This window comes from Peromyscus californicus, unplaced genomic scaffold, assembly GCF_007827085.1.
Source record: "Peromyscus californicus insignis strain IS unplaced genomic scaffold, ASM782708v3 Scaffold_7__1_contigs__length_154581171, whole genome shotgun sequence".
Lineage (NCBI taxonomy): Eukaryota > Metazoa > Chordata > Mammalia > Rodentia > Cricetidae > Peromyscus > Peromyscus californicus.
The window spans coordinates 69,580,374-69,603,714 of record NW_026294595.1 but is presented as its reverse complement, the minus strand read 5'-3'; the positions used below and the strand labels follow the sequence as shown (position 1 = coordinate 69,603,714).

The window sequence follows — 23,341 nt, the reverse complement described above, 5'->3', positions numbered from 1 at the left end:
CTGCATTGCCAACTCACTGTAGCAGACAGAAAGACACAGTGGGAGGGTCAGTGTATGTTTCGTGTTTGCTTTAAACTAATAGCCATGTATTCTGTCCTAAGTGTTGGCATCCACAACCTCATTTAAATATCATTCTGCAGGGAAATAGGTACTGTCACAGTCCCATTCTTAAGAAGGAGGAAACAGCTGCTGACAGAAATATGTTTTATGTCATAACACTAATCAATGCCAAGGCCTCTGCTTCATTTAAATATTACAATAAAATCCTATTCTGAACATGGTGAGATTCTTGGAAAGTACTTCTAAGATGAATTAATCAAGTCAGAAACTATTTTAAAATCCGGGCTTCTTGTCTCTGCATAGAGGACAAATGAAGTGGGGCCTGGGTCATCGGATCTGAATCTTCTGTTCTCCAGCTTTTTTAGTAGCACCGGACACTGTCACGGGCACTGGCTCTCCTGCCCTCACAGAGCCTTCGGTGTGCTTAAAACAGAGGCTCCGAAGGGAAAGAACAAATCATGGAAATAAAAATAGTATATTTGGAGGAGTAGCCGGGGTAGAATTCAGGTAAAGCAGGACATTGGGGAATGCTGGGGATGCTGGAGAGGAGGCGTGATTTCACATAGACTCAGTACAGAGAGAGACCTGAGGTTGCTTAGACTGCCCCTCTTTGGAGACATGTAAAGAACAGCTCTGCAAGATCAGCCATTGGCTTCACCTCCCCAGTGTCTGTGGATGCCCAGGACTGTATGTCCCTCTTTTGTGCCAAGTACTACCTCCTAGAAAGGTAACAGCAATGTCGTGAGGACTTAATAGAGAAACTGAGGCACAGAAGACATGAAATACTTTGCCCAAGTTGCACAGCTGTTAGGAAAGAGAGAAAGCCTACGCAGGTTGAGGCCTTCTGAGTCCCAGACTCACTCCAAATGCGCTGACTCACCCTGGGAGTCACTGAGTGAGCCCTGGCAGTGTGTCCACAGTAGAGTAGTGTCTGTCTCTGATGGATCTGGAGCTCACATGTGCCTCCTTGCTCATCTCAGTCTCCGGAGTTCCAGGAAAGGGCTGGCGAGATTTCAGTCCGCTAAGCTCCTTTCCATCTGCCCGCCATGTGCTGCCTTGCCGGTGCTCCAGCCCTGTTTGGGATACAGGCCCGCAGTGTGGGAAATGGCAGTTCTTCCCAGCAAACTGCCCCTTTCCTCCTTCCCTTCCGTGACCACCACTTCCTAAAGACACCTGGGACGAAATCTGCCACCTCACCAGAGAGGGCTCCTTTTCCTGGCAGCACCTTGGAATCAGAGCCAGGTGCTCTCAGGGTGCCTGGGTTAAATTCCAGGGCACCTACCCTCTGAAGCTGGCTTTGCATGTCTCTGGGCCTCCTTCTCTCCATGCTGTGCAGGCGTCCAAGTGCATTGGCATTCTCCTCCCTCCTCCCACAGGACAGACCTTGTTTTGTTGTTCTAATCGTTTTTCCTTCTGCGTCTGTGGCATATTTACCTTGGTAAATTTATGTGACCACTTTGTCTCAGGGTTGTATGTGTGGTGTGTTTTTGTATGTACTTTCTGCAGTCAAGGTTCTTGGGGATAGATTCTCGTTTATTGGCCCAGAATTGATAATAGGGATCAAAAATTTTCAGGACTTCTGTCTTAGTGAGGAGGTAGATATATAGCAAACGCTGGCATCCCTTTCCCCTCTGCTTCCTAAAGTCCACCCAGCTGAGTGTCTTTGTAGAAAGTGGGAGGGGCTGGTGTTCCAGAGTCAAGATGCCTGGGCTGTTTAGGTTCCATCACTGACAGGTTAGATCTTGAACACAATTTATGGTCTCTAGCCCTGAACATCCATTACCTGTGATGAGAACAACGCTGTCTTGGTGTTTCGAGTTTCAAATGAGCTAAGGGATGTGAAACCCTGTGCATGGCACTTAGGTGCCGCTCAGTGAGTCTTGCCTGAGTTCTGCACATTAGGTGGTCTTACATGCTTCTTTTAAAGAGCACCACCCCCTTTTTCTTCTCGTTTTCAAATTGTGTTTTTCAAGTAGACCTTAAGGCTTATAATTTCTGGGCATGTGAGTAGGGATGGTAATGGCAGAGAATACCTGAATGGTCCTGGAGGAGTACCTGTGACTTAAGAATAAGGCCACCTGCTAACTTTTCAGTTCCATAGAAGTCAAGACAAGATGAAGGATGAGACTTGAGGCAGAGATAGCAAGATCTAGGGTTTGGATTCTAACATCAGCCACTGTCCTCAGACTGCAGCTCAGAGTCACTATGATGTCATGGCTCTCTCAGCTGTGAAGTCTAATGATGGCCATCTCTGGCTATATAGGCTTTAATATCCTGGTCATATTAGGGCTGCAGGAATCCCATTCAGACTCTCTGAGTCCCCGTCCCATGTGTACTCCATGTGTTTGTGTACATTTCCTAGCCCGCGCTGTCACATCTGGCAGACAGCTGTTATCACATGTGGTGATGGGTGTCCATCAATGGCATAGATGAGATTGATAGGGCACCTCGGGAATCCAGAGTCTAAGGGCTATAGAGAAGTTTAGGGCAGCCAGCATGACAGATGGGACTTTCCACATTCTCCTCCCGATGGAGACTGCTCTTCTGGGCTGTTAACATGCTAACATACGATTGCGGGTCTAGTTAATAACACTGATTGTATACTTACAAGTCACTTAGGTGGGAAATGTTGCATATTTTATCATAGTTTGTTTTTAATAATGTAATATACAAGAACCATTGTATTCTGTGTATGTGTAGTGTATGTGTGTGCACCTAGGGGTGAGAAGGAAAATGGGATGCACATGCCTATTTTCAAATACAGAAGCCAGATGAGGATGTCAGAGGCGTGCGCGCACACACGTGTGTGTGTGTGTGTGTGTGTGTGTGTGTGTGTGTGTGTGTGTGTGTGTGTGTGTCTTGATCTCCACTCTGTCTTATGGCCCTGGGACAGGGTGTCTCACTGAGCCTGGGCTCTCCTTTTTAGCTGTCCTAGGTAGCTAGCAAGCCCCAGGGGTCCTTCAGTCTCAGTTCCCCACAGCACTGAGCCTACAGGTGCGTGTGCGTGTGCGTGTGCGTGTGCGTGTGCCCAGCTTTTTCGATGGGTTCCAGGGATGTCCTCATGCCTGCTCAGCACTCTTACCTACAGAGCCATCTCCGCAGGCCTTGCTGTGTTCTTGAAATGGGTGGGATGTAGAGAACATGAGTTCTTTCCAGGGAAGCTCTAAAAATGTGTAAGATCATTTTAGTAATAGTTTCTTGCCTGTCATTAGCGGAGCGGAATTCTCACTTCTGTTGTTCTATTTAAACTACTGAACATTCTAATGGTAGGTAAAGATTGTATTTTATCACCTTTTCCTCTTACTTTCAGAACTCTATTTTGACCAAATTTCTGATTTACGGAGAGATTTTATGACTTGTCTAGTGAATTCCTGTTCAGAACGCTTCACCTGTGCCGAGAGTGGCCCTGCTTCCCCCGTGCAGAATGGTGCTTGCTTCTTTGTTTTGTTTATTTCTCTCTCTATTTTATATGTCCCTGTGTTTGTTCTTTCTTGGCCCATTGCAGTCTGAAGCTTTTGCCTCTCCTATCATGTACCGAGACCATGCTTAATTTCTTTGATAGATTCATTTTTTCATATTCTGTGGTTTGGAGTTTTTATACCCCCCCTCCCGGGGTATAACAGCCTGTTAAATGGATGTTGGACTACCCTGCTTTTTTTTTCTTCTTTTCTGTCTAATTTTTCCTTTTTTTTTTACTGGCTTGGAATATTTTACCATCTTTTAGCTTAGAAATCTTACCCTTACACACACACACACACACACACACACACACAAATCTCTTGTGGTTTTTAACATCCAAGAGTTCTTTCCGATCTTTGATAGATATTTTAAAATAAAAATTGCTTTTTCATGGGTGAAAGCTCTTCTCTCCCTGGGGATATCATTTGTTGTCTTAACTTGGTTCTGTGCATCCATTGTCTGTCTGCTCTGAGCTTTGTCTATTCCTTCGGTCTGTGCCACTTCTGCTGAAGATGTTCTTGAACTGTCTGATTCTAGAATCTGTTCGTGATTAAGAGGGAGCCGCTAAAAGCTGATCAGAAGGTCTTTGTGGACTGAATACTGCCTGAGGGCTTCCCTGGGAGCTGGAGGTGCCAAGACAGCCACATGGCTGGGAACGGAGCAGGGAAGGCAGCCGCAGGGCTCCTCGCTAACAATGGAGTTTTATACTGAGTTTGCCTCCCATGCCTGTGTGCCTGTCTGGAGATCCCGTCCATTTCCACAGAGAATCAACCTGGCTGAGTGAGCAAAATGGGGGGTTTGTGACCTGGAGTCCGACTTCCTGACACAGCTTTTTGACCAGCCTGGCTTTCAGCACCTCTACACAGAGTTCGAGTCCTGAGCTCTGGGCTTCCCCTCACAAGCGCCACCCCAGGCTGGTACAGGTGGGCATCCCCACTCCGCCCTGTGGCCCTCTCCAGTCCGCTCAGCCTTTGAGCTCTTCTTCCAGCTCCCTGCCATTATAGAGTCATATTCTTTTCTAGTCGTCAACTGCCACCTCAGTGGTTTGGGGAGGAAACGGAGGTAGATGTGTGCTTTAAATCTGCTGTGTGGAAATGTCTTCTCAGCTCAGGTGTTCTGTGCCCTTTTCAGTGGTGCCAGACGGTGTGGAGGGGATGCTTGGAGCAGTGACTTAGCTCTCACTGGTATTGCTGTAGCTTCTCTGACCCACACCTTCCTGTCCTCTTGCAGAAGTGGACTAGTGTGAGCAACCCTCTCTTCCTCCCACTGATCCCACCCCAGTCACAAGGCTTCACCGCCATCGTCCTCACCTACGACCGTGTGGAGAGCCTCTTCCGGGTCATCACCGAGGTGTCCAAGGTGCCCAGTCTTTCCAAGCTGCTGGTGGTCTGGAACAATCAGAATAAAAATCCCCCAGAAGGTAAGAAGAATGAAGAGGTACTGTGCTTGGGAAAGGCCCATTTAGGGTTTCCTGCACCCTTTGGCTGCACTGGCTTTGGGTGGACACATGCTCCTATCCTCTGCCAACAACACTGCCAGGCTAAGGCAACCTGACCCTGCTCTTCTGAGTCATTTCACCCTCGGATTCTAGGGTGGCCCAGTGAACTCTGTGCCCTGGCATGCTCTGAGCCACAAGTGTTTGAGAGCTTAGGAGTCAAGGGGATCAAAGGCTATCCGCCTTGGGAAAACAGGCCTCAGCTTCCCTCCGCCATCCCAGCCGATTTGTTTACATGAAAACTCAGTTTAAAGGGCATTAGTTTTCTGCTCCCTTATCTCTGTTCTGATATTGAGCCCTCCTTCAAGAAAACAAAACAAAACAGAAAGATAGCTCCTGTTCTGGTAGGGAGGTCAGCTGCCCAGCCCTTGGAGCCTTGCAGCCCAAAGTGGATTCTCACAGGAACTGGCCAGTTGTGCGTCACTTTGTCCCCTGCCTTGGCCATCCCTGTCGTCTGCTGCAGCAGCTAGGGTTGAGGCCTGTTTGATTAATTGGATTTGTTTTTAATTCAGGACGCACAGGAGTTCTTCCCACCTGCATTTAGCCTCTCATTCAGCCTGTCTGTTCCTGACCCTAATCCCAGGACTTCAAAGCTCCTGCCATTTAGAGCCTATTAAAGCCAGGAAGTTTCTGATGGATTAGAGCAAGGAATGAGTTTGAAGTTTGTAATGTGCACCGCTGTCACCGATAAGGTCTAGTTTATTGCCTGACAGTAGTACCTGTGCTTTTTACGGCCAGTCCCTTTAACTGCTTACACTGAAGTCATGATGGCTAGCCCTGGAAACCACCAGTGGTGACTATCTAGAGAGTCCAGGCTGGGAGACAGCCTTATTTCTCTCTCTGAGGTAACTCAGAATTTTCTGGACACTTCCAGACAGAAACAGTCACTCAGAGCAGCAGACTCAGGCGATTTTTTAAAAATGTACTTTGTGGCATATTTAGTCTCTGAAAGAGTCATGTGCTCTTTTTAGGTTTGAGGAGCCACAATTTGAATAAAATAGCTTTTTAATTTTTTTAAACTTTATTTATTGTGTGTGTTATGATAACGTATGTGTATGCAGGTACATGTGTGCCACAGCACTCATGTAGAGGTCTGAGGACAACTTTAGTATGTGTGTGTTTAGTGTGTGTGTGTGTGTGTGTGTGTGTGTGTGTGTGTGTGTGTGTGTATCTGTCTGTCTGTCTGTTTACTTGCCATGGCATGTGTGTGGAGGTCAGAGCATAACTGGCAAGACTGTGTCCTTCTACCATTTGGGTCTGGAAGACCAAGCTCAAATGGTTAGGGAACAAGCACCTTTACTGACTGACCGTCTCACCAACTCAAATACCATTTTCACATGAATTCCTGGGATCAAACTCAGGTGGTCTTGTTGTTTAAAAAGGGCTTTTACTTTCTGAGCCATCTCCCTGGCCCACTAAATAGCTCTTTTAAATAATAGCCCTATGTGATGTCCAAAAGCATAGCTGCTTTTTTATTATGCCAGGTGTTTTTTTGTTTTTCAGGTTTTTTTTTTTTTTTTTTTTTTTTTTTTTTTTTTTTTGGTTTTTCGAGACAGGGTTTCTCTGTGTAGCTTTGTGCCTTTCCCGGATCTCGCTCTGTAGAACTCACAAAGATCCACCTGGCTCTGCCTCCCGAGTGCTGGGATTAAAGGCGTGTGCCACCACCGCCTGGCTTTTTTGTTTGTTTGTTTGTTTGTTTTAACCTTGTTACTATAACATGACCAGTTTTCAGAATGTCTGTTTTGTTTGGCTGATTTTTAATAAGAAAGGAATACTAGATGTGGTGGAGCACTACTAAAATCCTGTCCTCAGTGATGATGATGATGACGGTGGTGGTGGTGGTGGTGATAGTGATGATGATTAGTGATGGTGGTGGTGATGATGGTGGTGGTAATGATGATGATGATGATAATGGTAGTGATGGTGGTGGTGGCGATGATGATGATGATGGTGGTAATGGTGGTGATGGTGGTGGTGGTGGTGGTGATGGTGGTGGTGATGATGGGATGATGATGGTGATGATGGTGGTGGTGATGATGAAGATGATGATGGAGAAGAAAGGGTGTATGAGGTAAGAAGGTGTTGACATAATCTAAGATGGAAGTACAAGGATGACTAGGGAAGGGAACCATAAAAGAAAATTTAAAAGATGAGGGCGAGGATTAGAGAGAGCATCTCTGGGACTCTTGGCTTTGTGGGTTGTAGCCGCCTTTCCCCAAAGAAGTGAACTGGAGGTCCAGGTCCTGCATTGCTAACTGTCCTCCTCTTCACTTACAGAGGATCTCCTGCTTTGAGAAGGAAGATACCCCCTTCACTCTGAATTCATGTGCATGTATTTGCTCTTGTCTCTTAAAGGATGGCCACCCAGCCCCATCCTTCAGTCCTTCCCACAAGGCCAAGTACAGACTCTCCTGGCTGGTGATAGAGATGCCGGTGACTGATTGGATCTTTCCACTGGCCAAATATGTACTGAGCGATCACTCTGTGCCCCATAAGCACACACAGTTGTCATCTGTCAGTAAAAAAACAACACAGAACATAAAGCCTGCCAGAGAGACTTCTCCCTGTAGCCACTTTGACGAGCTGTGGGTCTGAGTCACTTCTCTGGGGGCAGGTATGAAAGAAGAGGCTGTTGGCTTCCAGCCTCAGCACTGCGCGATGAGAGGCAGAGTGAGGCCCTGCATTTGGAGCAGGGTAGCCCTGTTAGTTTTTGGTAGACCTTACTGAAATATAGTGGTTAATATTATGACCATGAGTTTAGTTTAATTTTTGAATACTTTGGTCCTAAGGAAGAAAGAGCCTGATGAGTTCTAGTTTGTGGTGTGTGTCAGCTGGACTGGCTGTTTTTGTGGATAGTTTTAGGTCAGGGCTCTGGCTTTGACAATGTGGTTGTTCAGGGAGAACATGGCCACATCTAATCTCCCATAGGGTGTTTGTTCAGTTGGTAAGTGGGGCTGTCAGCTGTGGTCTTTGTGTCAGTTCAGGCATCAGATTTTTCATCTACGTGTTAAAAAAAAAAAGAAGAAACAGACAAGCTTAAGGCTTTGAATCTTAGAGGTGAATGTGATGTTTTTCACTTTCTCTACATTTGCTAAGATAAATATTGTGGTTAGCATGTCTGCTGCTGGGTGGATTAGCGAAGACAGCAATCTACTCCTTCCCAATTTTTTTTTTCCAATTCAATCAGATCCTTTCAACTTTGGGTTACAGTTAAGTCTAAATTGCTAGGTTTAAAGTTTAAATAAGTATGTAGGCTAGGCAATAGAATTTCCAATGAGTTTTCTGCACATCATTTTTGAGGTGTGTCAAAAGAAAAAGGCCACCACCCTCCTCTTTCCCAGCTCTTCAGCTCTAAACTTGATGAATATAGAGAATATTTGCTTAGCCATGCACGTTTTGGCTAGGTGTGATTCAACCTTTAGGGTTTTTGTTTGTTTGATAACTTAAAAAAAAAAACCAGATTTCTATAGGATATATTTTGATCTTGTTTTTCTCCTTCCCCAGTTCTTCCCAGATCCTCCCTGTCTCCCTACCCATCCAGATGTATGTTCCTTTTCTTTCTCTCTTTCTCTTTAAAACAAAAAAACAAAACAAACACCACCACAAGAGACACACACACAAACCCACAGAAACACAAGTCAAGATAAAAAAGCAGAAGACCAGTAAGACAAGAAAAGTGCTGAAACAAAATAAAATGAGACAAAAGATCTACAAGAAGGCCATTGAGTTTGCCTTGTGTTGTCCAGATATCCCTGGGTGTGGGGCCCGCCCTGAGTACAGTCTATATACCCAGTGAGACTCCACTGAAGAAAATGATTTTTTTCCTTTGCCAGTGGGCATCAGTTGCAGATAGCCTCTTGGTTAGAGTGGGCGCCTACCTCCACTTCTCCCTCTCAGTGATGGGACCCTGTCTGGCTTGAACCTGTGCAGGCCGTGTGCGTGCTGCCACAGTCCTGTGAGTTCAGATGTGCGACAGTCCTGTGGTGTCTGGAAGACACTGTTTCCTTGGAGTCATCCATCACCTTTGTCACAGTCTTTCTGCCTCCTCTTCCACAGGGATCTTTGAGCCTTGAGGGGAGGGCTTTGAAGAAGAATCCCATAGAGGACTGAGTGCTCTGAAGTCTTTCACTTTCTGTATATTGTCCAGTTGTGGGTCTTAGTTGTGGGTATTAGTTACCATCTGCTGCAAAAAGAAACTTCTCTGATGAGGGCTGAGTGAGGCACTGATTTATCAGTGTAGCAGTATGTCACTTGGAGTCTTTTTATTGCTATATTCCTTTAGCAGGATAGTAGTATGTGGTTTTCCTCTTGACCTATGACTTATCTAGTCTCAGGTTCTTGGCCAGCTTAGCAATGTCAGATATGGATTCCACCTCATCGAGTGGGTCTTCAAGCCCATCAGAAAGCAGCTGGTCACTCCCACCACATTTATGCCACTGTCATGCCGCACTCTCTTGCACGCAGGTCATTGTTGTAGGTTGTAGAGTTTATGGCTGGGTGATATTGCTGAGTACCTTTCTCCTCTAGTCGTGTGCAGAGTACTTCCCGCTACAGTGAACACTAGTTAATATGGGTGAAGCTTCTAGATAAACATCCACTAAAAACTATGTGGGATAGCTCTAACCAAGCAAGTAGAAAACATGTAAAATAGAAAATTTAAGACGCTGAAGAAAGAATTGAAGAAGACACCGGAAGATGGAAAAATCTCCTGTGCTCATAGACTAATAGGATTAATATTGTGAAAATGGCCATCCTACGTCTTAGTTACCTTTTTATTGCTATGAAGAGACACCATGGCCAAGGAAACTTATAAAGGAAGCATTTAATTTGGGGCTCATGGTTTTGGGGGGTGGTAGAGTTCATGACCATCATGGCAGAGAGCATGGCAGCAGGCAAGCAGGCATTGCACTTGAGCAGTAGCTAAGAGCTTACATGTTGAGATAACTATATGGCAGAAAGGAAGACAACTAGAAAGGTATGGGCTTTTGAAGCCTCACAGTCCACCCCCAGTGACACACTTCCTTCCACGAGTCCATACTTTCTAATCCTTCCCAAACAGTTCCACCAACTGGACACCAAGAGTTCAAACACAGGAACATATGGGAGCCACCACACTACCAGAATCAACCCACAGATTCATTGCAATTCCCATCAAAATTCCAACATAATTCTTCTCAGAAATTCAGCCATTAGTCTTAGTCAATTTCAAGTTTGAATTAATGTCAGGAGCTGCCCTCCACCCCCAATTTGTATTGTGACTACAGTTCTTAGTGGGCAGGGTGAGGATAGCTGTGCATGTCAGGATGACTAGCTCAGAAGGAGCAGCAGGAAATAGGGACAATACTCCCGTAATTGATCTCAGCTTTGGGGTGGGGATGTCAGGTCTTAGGGAAGCACTATTCAAATGAGCCCTTCTGCAGTGGCCAGTTCAGGGCTTACTTCAGCCACGCTGAACACTGCATACCTTTGCCCTTGTTGCAGACATTCCCTTTGTTTATACCCCTCCTGATGCTTAGTGTGGGCAAAACGCCATCAGTAAACTTTCAGAACCCGTGGACGGGATCTCTCTCTTCTTTGTTCTGGAGTAGAGTCCATTTGATGGACTTAACAGGGCGCCTGGCTCCACTCTTTGTTTTCATAAATTGAGGGGGGGCAGTTTTCCCTATAAATCATGCCCTTCTGGTTACACTGAAAGAATAGGTGACATTTCTGACCTGCCTGCTACAGTCACAGGATTAGCCACTGCATCCACGGGTGTGCTGTTCCATTTAGAATGTAAGGGAATAAGGAAAGGAGACCCCGTGCAGGCTGAGCCATGGACTAGACCTGGAGATTTCTTACTGTGACATTGTGTCCTCCTGCTTCAACAGGGTCATCCCCACGTCCATCTCTCTGACCTTCCAGTTAGCAGAGAGTCAGAGTTTGCAGGGCTTCATAAGAATCTATCTGTGAAGATGACGATGTCACGGCGCCCTTGAGGCCTGCTACCCAGTGCCACTCATGTCCTAAGTGGGGACTACGCTGTGTGTCCCCATGTGTCCTTTCCAGCTTCTCATCACAGCCTGTGAGGAAGCTGTTCTCACCCTCAGTTTACAAAAACAAGAAAAATGAAGGCTGGATTGGTAATTTGCCTCAGTCACAAAGCTGCATATGGCAGAGGTGGTAGTGAGCTTGTATTGGTGAAATTATTAAGGCCATTCCACGTAGATAAAAGGAGATTTATTTAATGGCGTAACTTACAAATTAAGGGATAGGTAGGTCGCGGAGTCTGGGGAAGGTGTATCGCAGTCCAGCGGTGTTCTCTGGAGCTCTGCTTGGTACACCTCTCTAGTCCAGGGTCCCGCAACAGAGAGCGCCAGCCGATCCAGATCTCGGGTCCCCAGGCGCCTCCTTTCGCCCCACCTTGTAGGCGTGACAGTTGCCGAAGTCTCAATGGGGGTTGGAACTTACAGATCAAAGCTGGAATGGCTACCCACTACAAGCTTGGGTCATTGGATCTGAAGGGACAGGTCTCTTGCACTGAGCCTGCCAGTCTGGTCCAGCCTTTTCAGTTCTCCAGCCTGGAATTATGTAGAAGAGCTAGATCCAAGTCAGAGACTCAGAGAGCGAGCTGTGTTGGAAGCACTGGCCTCTCTCCTGTGTGCCCTAAGGCTCCATTCTTCCTCTTCTACCTGTCCTCATGTTTTTCAACACAGCCTTTCTAGGGTTAAAATCACACACAGGTCGCCTGTGTTCAGGGCTCTGCTCCTGCACTCCAGTCTGTCTGCCCAGCAGGAGTGCCAGAGCCTGAGGTTGGGACAGCCCTTCTCCAGAACAGGTGAAGAGAGGGCAGAATTCCTTTCCACCCTGCCTTGGGATGGCAATGCACCATTTAAGTAGAGGCTCCTTTGGTCAAAGCTGAACTGGCTACCCAGATTCCACCTAAAACGGGGGAAAGTGATTGAGTGTGTTGAAGAGCCGTGAGTCATTCTGGGCCTGCATCTGTACCCCATATCATCCTCCTTGGCTTTCATCACTCTCTAAAACATCCCCATCAAAGACTTTACAGGGGCAAGTTAGCTCTTTATGGACATCGTCTCCAGTGATTCTTTGGATATATATAGGTAAAGAATGTGGAAATGCCTGTGGGGTGAACAAGCTGAGCACACTCCCCAAGTGAAAGTCCAGATTCCACCCCGCGCAGAGGCGTGTTTTCACTTAGCTGTAGCAGCTAGCCGCTTTCCTGTGCAGAGGAGAAAATGGAGCTGTTTGTTGCCTTGTGGAATTAACAGGGCCAAGTTCCACGTCTTCAGTTTCATTGGTCTGTGAGGCGTTTTCAGTTCTGTAGCAGGCTTCTCCACAGACGTGGGCACAGTGAGCCAGGAGCATAATCTTAGCACTCAAGAGTCTGAGGCAGGAGCATCACAAGTTTGAGACCGGCTTTGGCTCCATGGTAACCATGTCTCAAAGCACAAACAGAAGCCTGAGCTGTGACTGTGCCACTTGCCACTGGATGGTCAGGGTGGGGTGTTAAATCTAAAATGAACCACCTTGCTGCCATGAACTGGGACTAGGAGAAATGCTTTGTCTTGCTAATAAACCGAGACTTCCCAGGGAAAGCACAGCCACCAGTGGGTGAATGCCTGCTGCCTGCCAGGTACTGTGCTGCTAAATTCACCCATTCATTCATCCCCACTGTCAAAAAAGAAAAAAGAAAAAAGAAAAAAAGAAACGGACTGGAGAGATGGCTCGGTGGTTAAGATCACCAACTGCTCTTCCAGAGGACCAGGGTTCAATTCCCAGCACCCACATGGCAGCTCACAACTGTCTGTGACTCCAGTTCCAGGGGACCCGACACCCATGGCAAAACACCAATGAACATAAAATAGAAATAAATAATTTTTAAAAATGAAAGAAAGAAAGAAGAAAAAAGAAGAGAGAGAGAGAGAAGAAGGAAGGAAGATGGGAAGGAAGATTACAGGGGAGGAACTTGGGAAACCCAATTTCCAGCTGGGTCTGAGATTGAGTCTGCTGAGGAGAGTAGGGGCTGCCAGGCATTGGTACTGAACTTGCTGGAATACTGGCCAGGGCTTCAGTGGAATCCACTGGAAGCCATCGCTGTGGAGAACCTTGGCTAGACTATAGCTGGGCACCCCCAGAAGCTGAGAGACGCCCCTTAGGTCTGCCACTCGATCCTTAGGTCTGCCACTCACGCTTGCTGCCCACTTGTAGACTGCTTCAGGATCACGAAGTCAAAGAGACACATCAGAACCAGTGAAGCTTCCTTCCTGCCATGCTAGCTCCAGTCCCCTCTCCTGATAGAGCATAACATCGTGCCACCGTGTTCACGGGGCCCAGCCCTGGAGTCACAGAGCAGGGCACAATAATGAATCTGAAGCTCTGAGGCAGAAACCTAAGTGGCAAATCATTTCTTTAAGCATGTTCTATAAACCCTGGATCTGGAAGCCCATGCCGTCTTCCGGACCCCAAAATGCTGGCGAGGCTTGTTATTCCTGTTGTACAGTGTAGTACCCAAATGTGAACAGGAATCCAGCACAGCCATTCTCAGTGTGTGAGTCAGGCACCCTGCGCGTCTCTGGGGTCTTCGAGGAGTTGAGAGGGTGAAATTGTTCTCATGGTAGTGTTGAGTTATCCTCTCCTTTCCCAGCTCTCCTTTCTCACAGTGGATGGCAGGGTTTTCCACAGCCTACATGACATTACTGCTCTGCCAGCTAATGGCTTGTGTGCATGTGTTTTACAGTTTCCGGATTTAATTTATAGCATAGTGAATAGTGAATATGTGTTTGTATAAATATGTACATATGTGTGTATATTCCATGTAAATCAGACTCCTTAAGGGGTTCTTGATACTTTTAAAAAACGTAAAACAATTCTAAGGCCAAAAAGTTTGAGAGCCTTTTGGTCTAGTAGCTAAGGCTAGATCACCTTCTTTGTTGGAGGTGTTTCTTCAGGGTTATAATGACCTGAGATTTAGTAGCTATGTGACAGGGATTTTATTTGTCTTAAGTAGGGAATCTGATACACACAAGAGTCAGGATGATTTTTGGACCTTCAGAGATTTATCCCAGGTTTAGAGAAACAGAACTCTCACACTGCAGTGGACTCTGGCACAGGCCGTATGTGGTCTTTGCTACTCACCAGACTTAAATACTAGTCTTATTGTTTCTTATCTGTGTACTACTGGACAAGTTAACCACCTCTCAGAGTTGTGTGGACACTGCTTTGACGGTAGTCTTTGACCTGTGGAAGGTCATAGGTATACTGGATGATGCCACATCTCTGAGAGGTCTAGCTATGCCCACTGAGCAATAAAGTCCCCTGCTCTGCTGGCTCCTGGGAAGGGACTTCCTCAAGATCTCACAGAAAGCTGACAGGGTTGTTCAGTGGAGAGAAGCACATCTGCACACACCAGGCAACCAGTTCAATTCTTGGATCCCATACATTCAGTGTGATGTGTACACACACACACATGCATACACATTCACTAAATACATAAGAAAGCAAAGAGGCAAAAACAAAAACAAAAACAAAAACAAACAAACAAAAACTAATAGAAAAGGCAGAACTCCCATTTGCCCACACATTTACCCCCAAATGCTTACTGACAACGTGCCATTTGTAAACACACTTTTTTGGAGTTGGCCACTTTATGCTCTGTGCCACAGGCTTATTTAAAATTGGGGATGTCTAACTTAATGCCTCTCTGTCACATGGGCCCTTTTTAAGACCCCTGGGAGCACCCCAGCAATGTGTTACGTGTTTGTATTATTCTATTCTGTTATATTCTGCAGAGCTCAGGTGCTCAGCATTTTGTCAGACCAGCTTTTCCCTCTGACTTTCCTGCCTTGCTTCTTCTTCAGTTCGGTGACTTAGGACTAGCTGAGACTAGATCTTCCCAGAATTGCATGGTGGACTTTGGGAAGCAGCACGCTTAGCTTTCCTGTTCTCACTTAACAAATGTGTGAAGAAGAACCTGGGGTCTGTGGATGTTGGTACCATACCCCCCAACAAAGCATTGACTCCGTGCTTTGCTAAATGCAGAATTTACAGTAGTGGACGTACAGTTGCATTGCTCCAGTCACTGCTCAGTAAAGTGAGGGCAGGACAAAGAGAGTCACGGGTTGTAGTTTTACTGTACACTAGGAAATCCCACATAATCAGACCTAGAAATCTGATACTTGCTCTATAAATTGGTCATGCTGAGCAACCAAACCTGGTAAGTCAAGGAGAGAGGGTGAAGTGCTGAGTTAGGAAAGCAACACTCAGCCGCTGTGCTGTGCTCCACGGGGTGAGTTCCATCTGCCACTGGCTGGCCATGGTTGTCCAGAGGACGCAGGCATCCTCATCAGGAGCTGAGTTTCCTAGCACACTTTCAGGCCGGGTTTGAGCCGAGTGCACTGGTGGAAAAGCACTATGCGGAGTGTCTGCCCGAAGAGGGGAAGCTCAGGTGGGAAAGGTCCTGAGACTAGTGACTTGGACTCTTTGTCCTTGTAGTCCCAGTTGGGAATTGGAGCCAACTGAGTGTCATAAAGGTTTGAGGAGGATGGTGCATTGGTGGGAGCCTCCCCTCGCACAACTGGTACCTCTGCACTTAAGAGTCCCTGGTGGAAGCTACCCCTCCCTGTGATAGGACAGGATGTTCTGACTCCTCACGGAGCTAGGTGAGTAGTAAAAGACTTCCTTTTATTCTTCTTCCAGAATCCCTCTGGCCCAAAATCCGTGTTCCCTTGAAAGTTGTGAGGACTGCAGAAAACAAGCTGAGTAATCGTTTCTTCCCTTATGATGAAATTGAGACGGAGGCTGTCCTGGCCATCGATGATGACATCATCATGCTGACCTCTGATGAGCTGCAGTTTGGTTATGAGGTGAGGCTCTTTTCAGAAGTTCATTGAAAGGCTAGGCATTTCATTCTCTAGACCTGTGATTGCTAAACTGTCCTTCATGTGCCTGAGAGTGGGCTGTAAAGCTATCTTTGAAGTCCTGGGGAAGCCCAGTTCCCCAATGACAACTGTACCCAGTTTTGGGAACTCCCAGCAAGAGTCCTGGGGGATATTTCTAAAACCTGGCTATAGCATTCAACAATCTAATCGATGTTTTCAAGCATAGCATTCCTGTGCCCCCAGCCACCTGGCTCCACAGCAGTAAAAGCGTGAGTAAGTCCAGAAGTGGCAGCATTGGCAAGTGTTTGGAAAGCAGTCTGTGGATGGCCTGCAGCCTGCGCATGGCCTGCAGCCTGTGCATGGCTTACAGCCTGTGTTTGGAAAGCAGCCTGCGCATGGCCTGCAGCCTGCGCATGGCTTACAGCCTGTGTTTGGAAAGCAGCCTGCGCATGGCCTGCAGCCTGCGCATGGCTTAGGCTTGCTCTCTGAGCTCTGAACATGGACAGATTGGCTGCTTGTCTTCGTCACTGCTCCTTTGGGGCAGCTGATGGATTAGGCTGAGTTCAGGGGTTAAGCGTGGAGACCAGGAAAGGTCTCCCCAGGGGAAAGTGCCAGAGTTGAAGCTTGGCGCGCAGCAGTGGGAGCTGACGAGCCTGTCAGGGAGGCTGTGTGTGAGAGGCCTGCTGGCGACACCAAAGGCCCATGCTGCAGGGGTCACTGAAGTATCCAACCAAGCCCAGTGGTAGAGGGTATAGTGATGAGATTCATCCCATGGTCACACTGCCTTGGGGGAAGAGGAACCATTTTCTTTGGTTTTCTCAGGACCTGTTGAATTTGGAGTTCTTAAGAAATGTAAATTAAGACAGCGTGGCAATGCACATCTTTAATTCTGGCAGAGGAAGAGGTAGGGAGGCAGAGGCAGGAGGATCTCTGAGTTTGAGACCAGTTTGGTCTACATAGCAAGTTAGGGGCATCCAGAGTCACACAGTAAGAACCTGTTTTTTAAAAAATGAAAATGTATCCAATGTAGCCCTATTTTTTACATATGTTTATTACATAAATTTCTTTTGGAGTCCTTAAAGATTGATTTAAGAGGGAAGAAAGAGGAACCCACACACATATACTACCAAAAATTAAAAGCTAAGTTTCGCTATTTTGTGTTGCTTTTAAATATAGTTACATTTGAGTGTGAGAGGGAGCCATTTTGGCATAGATTAGCTTGTGACCGTCTGGTCAGGTGTTCAGCCAGTGAGAAATAGGGGAGTATCTGGCAGAGCCTACATTCTTTCATTTTTTGAATTTACTTTCATTCGTAGGAAGTGGCTTAGGTCATCATAGCTAGGATATGAGTGACATTTACTGGCCAGTTGTATGTCCCCTTGACACAAGCTTAGAGTCATTTTGGAAGAGAGAACCTCAGTTGAGCAAATATTCCACCAGGCTGGCCTTTGATCTAGCCTTTGGTGCCTTTTCTTGATTAGTGATTGATGGGGGAGGGCCCAGACCATTGTGCCTGTGCCAGCCCTGGACTCTGGGTCCTACATGCTATAACAAAGCAGACTGAACAGGCCGTCAGGAGCAAGCCTGTAAGCAGCACTCCTCCATGGCCGCTGCATCGGCTCCTGCCTCCCGGTTCCTGCCCTGACTTCCCTGGAGGACGGACTGCGAGTTGTAAAGTGGAGTAAATGCTTTCCTCCCCGAGTTGCCTTTGATCACAGTGTTTCACCAGCACTAGAAACCCTTTCCCCACTTTTGCAGGAAGAAGATTGTAAAGGTTTCTCTAGGCAGGCCAGGGGGATAGGGCCTCCTCCTTGGTACAACAGTTCCAAACTGTATCTGTTCGCTCAGTTTCTGGGCCAGAGTGAAGTGGGAACAAGGATATTCAGAGATATTGCCCAGATAGGCAGAATCGATCTGGTCACTATCTCTGGTTACGGTGAAGGAGGTCTAGTCAAAAAGGCTAAACCATATGCATTTCCAAGGTCTCTTTCAACTTGAGATGAAACCTACTTCTTAGCTTATTCCTTAATACAATAGCAGTGACAGTTTTCCCCCTCTAGAATACACTTTCATAGGACCTGCCACACAGATAGCTCAGGGAGCACTTGGCAGAAGCCACAGTAGTGCCTTACTATAGTACCCGTACTATAGCTGCGGGCCTCATCATGATTCTGCCTGGGATTGTCCTCGGGTTTCTGAGACTTGTTGCCTGTTGGCTTCTCTGTTCAGAATTTTTCCCTGGTGAGGGTGCTTAGCTGAGTGTGGATTCAAACATGGGTGTTTCTAAGTCCAGCTTCCACTCCAAAGCCTAGAGTTAATTTTCAAGCAGCAATTAGCAGCCTCAACTAAGTAAATAAATAAGTTAATAAAAATTGGCATCCTAGAGGAATTATGTCAGAGCCCAGAACCATTTCTTGGCGCTGAGCAGAGTCTGTTGGATTGTAGTTTTGTTACTTTCCACTCTCCCTCTCACCTGATAGCTCAGGTGTGGCTCTCTCGGAGAAGCTTCCAGTCCCAGGCTGGATGAGCTTCGGGTGACCTAGTACCTCTTAAAAAAAAAAAAAAACGCCGGGCGGTGGTGGCGCACGCCTTTAATCCCAGCACTCGGGAGGCAGAGCCAGGCGGATCTCTGTGAGTTCGAGGCCAGCCTGGTCTCCAAAGCGAGTTCCAGGAAAGGCGCAAAGCTACACAGAGAAACCCTGTCTCCAAAAACCAAAAAAAAAAAAAAAAAAAAAAACACCAAAGAAATCATTACCTCATGGAGTTACTGTTTAGTGCTTCTAGAATCTGAGCACCAGGGTAGCAACCATGGCCATCTCATTCATTGGCATACTCTCCATGCCTAATCCAGTTTATTGAGCTCAACATGTTCAGTGATTTTTGATGAATGGTTGATCCCCACTGCCAAAGTGCATGTGCACAATAAGGCACAGACGTTTTAGCTTCTGCTCTGTGCTGATTCATAATCTGGATGCAATGCTATGATAAAACAGAATTTGAAATGTTAAATATATACAAATGTTAAACATATATATATATATATATATATATATATATATAATAACAAACTGCCTGAGGCAGACTGGCTTTACACTATATTTATCTGTTTTTTGGTTTTGTTTTGTTTTTTTTGGGGGGGGATTGTTTTGTTTGATACGTGATCTCATGTAACCCAGACTGGCCTCAAACTCACCATGTGGTAGAGGATGACTGTTACTTCTGATCCTCCTGCCTCCACCTCCTGAGTTCTGGGAATATAGGTATGCACCGGCACACCTGGCTGAATAAAACAGAAATTCAGCTTCTAGTTCTAGAGACTCAACAGCAGATGCCAGCATTGGCTTGCCTCTAGCAAGGACTTTATGATTGATGCTGCAATGGGAGGAGCGTGTATGGGAGAAGAGATCACATGTCAAAACAGGAAGTCAAAGAACAGTTCAGGGGTCAGGTCTTATAACAGCTCATCTCCACAGAGCTTTGGGACCCACCAGAGTTCCTTTAATGCCTTCTGATGACTGTGCCCCCATTGACCCCAGGACCTCCCACCAAGCCCTGTCTCTTAAAGTTCCCATATCACCTCTGCATTGTTAAACTGAGGGCCAGGACTCCACCATGTGATCATTAGCAGACATACCATATCCAAGCCATAGCAGCACCTGCCATGTCATCCCACCATTCTTCCCACAGCATCTGAGGTCTAGAGTAATAAGTACCCATGTCTCTTCAAATGCCTGGACACTGATAGTCATAGAAGCTTGGTTCAGTATAACCAGAACCTGAAGAAAAACAAAACCAGTGTCTGTCAGTCATTACAAAGGGTAAGTGAGCAGCAGGAGTTGACTCAACAGTAGGTAGGGTTTGTTGGGGGAGGAGCTGGAAGGCATTGCAGTGCTGAAGATCTAACCCAGAGCCAGGCTAGCACTCTACCACTGATCTGTATCCCTAGCCCTCAATATTAAATAAGAATAAACTGTTGATACATGCAACAGTGTAGGTATTTTTCTGAATAATTATGCTCAGTTAATGGAGTAAGATGAAGAAGAGAACAGTTTGTTTATGAGTTCACATGTATGAAGTTCTAGAAAATGCTGTGTGGGAACAGAAGATCAGTGGTTGCGTGTCTCTGATCCCCAGTGCCAAGGCTGCAGGCGTGTGCAGCCAGGACTGTTCTTGTTTGTTTTACGGAAGTGTTTGGATGCAAACTGAGGTCCTCATGCTTGCAGAACAAGCACTCTTACCTGCTGAGCCATAGCTCCAGATTTCTAAAATTAAGTGGGAGTACAATAGCCTTGCAGAAACCAAACCTTTTTTGGAAAATAACACTACTTTATTTTAAGACTTACTATGAGGTTGCAACAATCAAGACACTGGTATTGATTCAAATTTAGACATGTAAATCAGTGAAACAGAATTTAGAATCGAGAAATGGACCACTGTTGTGTGAACAATCCTGGGGAGACAAGAAACATCTGTTTAGCCCGGATGAGACTCCAGCAGACCAAAGTAAGCATTCCATTCAAGTCTTATCTTGGTGATCCAATTTATTTACTTACAGTAGTGTGGGCAACTTACCAGGACTACACTAATGAAGATGTCACTGCCCTGGCGACCATTAACTGCCTATCTATTGTGGGAGAGGACAGGCCTCATGAGTCTCTATCTGTCTCCATGATAGAATGCTAGTCAGTCCACTCTTGTGCAGGTCTTGTGTGGGGTCATCACAGCTGATGTGAGCTCAAGAGGATACAACCACAGGTCAGTGTTCCACAATACTGAACACATATGGCTAGGTAATTGTCAACAGAAGAGCCTAGTCAGTTCACTGCAGACCATAAGGTCTTTTTACTCAATACTTTTGCAACATTTTCTTATACATGTTTTTAAAATGACCATCCCTTATACTGCAGGTAAACATCTAACTCAAAGCCAGGTAGAGCAGCACATCCCTATAATCACAGTACTTGGCTGAGGCAGGATGGTTACAGATTTCAAGCCAGCATGGGCCTCATAGTGAGTTTCAGGCCAGTCTGGGCTATATAGCAAGACTGTCTCAAAATTAATTAGTTAATTAGTATTTGTAAGTTCCAAGCTTGGAAAATCAAAGTACGGAATACAACTAAAGCAGTACTTGGGGAAATTCCTATCACTAAACTATGGGATTAGAAAAGAGTAAAATCCTAAAACTAGTGACCGAAAAGAAAGTGGGAAAAAGTCAAACTTGAGGCGAGTGAGAAAAAGGGATAAAGGTGAGCAGTGCTCTGGTGGAAGCCCCACCTCTCTGCCCAGACCCCGCCCCTCAGAAAGTCCCGCCATACACAGCTCCTCCCCCAGAGATGCTCAAGACCACTCCCACTGGCTATTTAAACTGACCCCCAGAAAACACACATGGTTTTTTGGTCTCTGGTCCCTGTCTCCTCCCTGGGGGGGCCAGAGAATAACCCGGGAACGCTTTACCCATTAAACCAGGGCTTTTTCTAATTCGGTCTGATTTGGTCTGATTTGGCCTATTGGGGTGCAAAAACTTTTCAAGCAAGTGTTAAAAACAGTGAAGTAGAAAACTGACCAACAGAGGAAATTAACATGTCCAAAAATTGGCTCTGAAAAGATTAACAAAGCAGATTAGCTCCCAAGTTTGACCACTCAAAAAGAAGAAAAACAAAGTTGTCATAATCAGGAATTGTAATAGTTTCAATAGTAAATGTTCCCTTTCCTCTCCTCCATCCTCATTCTCTCCCCTCTCTCCTCTCCTTCCCTTCTTCATCCCCCTTTCTTCCCCCTCCATTCATCCTCCTCCTGTCATGGAGAACATGAAGCTTCTCTACCACACACCACACACTCCCTGACCATGTCTTGTCCGAGTTCTTGGAGCCACGCAACAATGGACGGAAATCTGGGAAGCCCATGAACCAAAACAAAACCCTTCCTCCCAGAAACTTTCTGCTGGGCTTTCTGTTACCTCACTGAGAAAATGACTAATACTGAAAATGGGTGCCGGGAGTGGGGTCACGGCTGTGACTGAACCTGGCCATTTGACTCACGGGCCTTTGAAGCAGGTTTACAGGAGGAATCCGGAGGGCTATAGAAGCCCTAGAATGGTGTACACAGAGCTTTACAGGCCATTCTAATGGATGCCCAGAAGAGACGAGCACAGATAGGTAGACAGTAAATGCTGAGTTCATGAGGTTTCAGAGGAGCAGAGTCTCTGTTCAGAATTAGACCAAAAGCCATTTGTGTTACATTTTGGCAAAGGATTTGTCTACATTTTGTCTGTGTCCTACAACTTCGGTAGAGAAAATTTCAAGACAGTGTAGCATTCAGACTGGGAATGGCTATTGGTAGCTGCTTTCAGCCAGATTTACAGCAAGAAACAATAGTAAAAAGCAGAGCAGAAGGATCCAGAAACATTGTTCAGTCTGACCAGAAGAGGAACTGTTTGAAAGTTGCAGACAAGGAGCGTGTGGTTGTCAAGGAGATTAGTATCATTAAAAAGAAGCCAAGCTCTTTGTGGTTAGACAATAGAAAGACACCTGAGGGTATCTCAGCAATTGCCCAGACCTTACCCCTCCAAGGTTTCAAGGTACAGAATTGTAAACTCATTTAAAAGACTTTGCCTTGACAAGATCATGCCTATAGAGCACCCTGCACAGGGCTACCTAGAGAAGTGTTTTCGTGGAAGGCCTTGGTATTGTCCACCTGACGCTGGTTTTAAAGGGATGAGAATGGGAGAGCAAGGAGGCTTCCACCAACGTTTCAAAGGAATGCCTGGGGGGCCAATGTGTGGCAGGCTTGGAATTCCAGCAGGCAGCTGCTAAGAGGACAATGCAAGTAGCTTTGGGGGTGATACTAAAATATAGTGGAGACTCAAGGGTGTTACCAGGGACACAGGACATCTGCCTAGGAAAGCCGTAGGCACCAAGTGGAACTTATGCCCAGGACAGGGGCCATGAGGGATGCAAACTCAAGGGGGTGGAGCCAAGAAGCCTATTGGAGCACACATCCTGCTGCCACATACCCAGGGTAGCAGACTAGGAAGTGCAGAAGGTGTGTTTGCCCTTCTGCACCTCTCTTTGGTCCTTCCAGCCTGCTTTCCTGTCCTTCTGTGATGGGAATGTTTCTTCTGTGGCATTGTAACTTGCTGTTTGCTTTACAGCAAGCAGCTCCCAGCGAAGAGTGTGCCTTGAGATGCGGAGGAGACTTTGAACTTTTAAACAGTGTAGAAGAACTGTTTAGACTTTGGGGACTCCTAGAGATGATCTAAATGCATTTTGTTATGAGATGGCCATGAGTCTTTAGGGCCCTGGGCAGAATATTATGGCCCGACTATGAAATGGACCCATAAGCTCTAATGTAGACACTGGGTTCCTAGCTGGGGGTGCTGTTTGGGAGGTTGTGGACTTTTCAGGGAGGTGGAACTTAGGTGGAGGAAGTAGGTCACTTGGCATGTTCC

At 46.3% G+C, this 23,341-nt stretch overlaps 1 protein-coding gene across 7 annotated transcripts in view; it reads left to right on the top strand.

Annotated features, from left to right (window-relative positions):
* The window catches only part of Ext2 (exostosin glycosyltransferase 2), a 164,559-nt gene that overhangs the window by 83,757 nt on the left and 57,461 nt on the right, over window positions 1-23,341 (top strand). For all 7 annotated transcript variants that reach the window (XM_052726267.1, XM_052726271.1, XM_052726270.1 and 4 more), the window contains 2 exons: window positions 4,750-4,939; window positions 15,713-15,879. In XM_052726267.1, coding sequence (XP_052582227.1) covers window positions 4,750-4,939; window positions 15,713-15,879 — 357 coding nt within the window. The remainder of the gene's footprint in view (window positions 1-4,749; window positions 4,940-15,712; window positions 15,880-23,341) is intronic.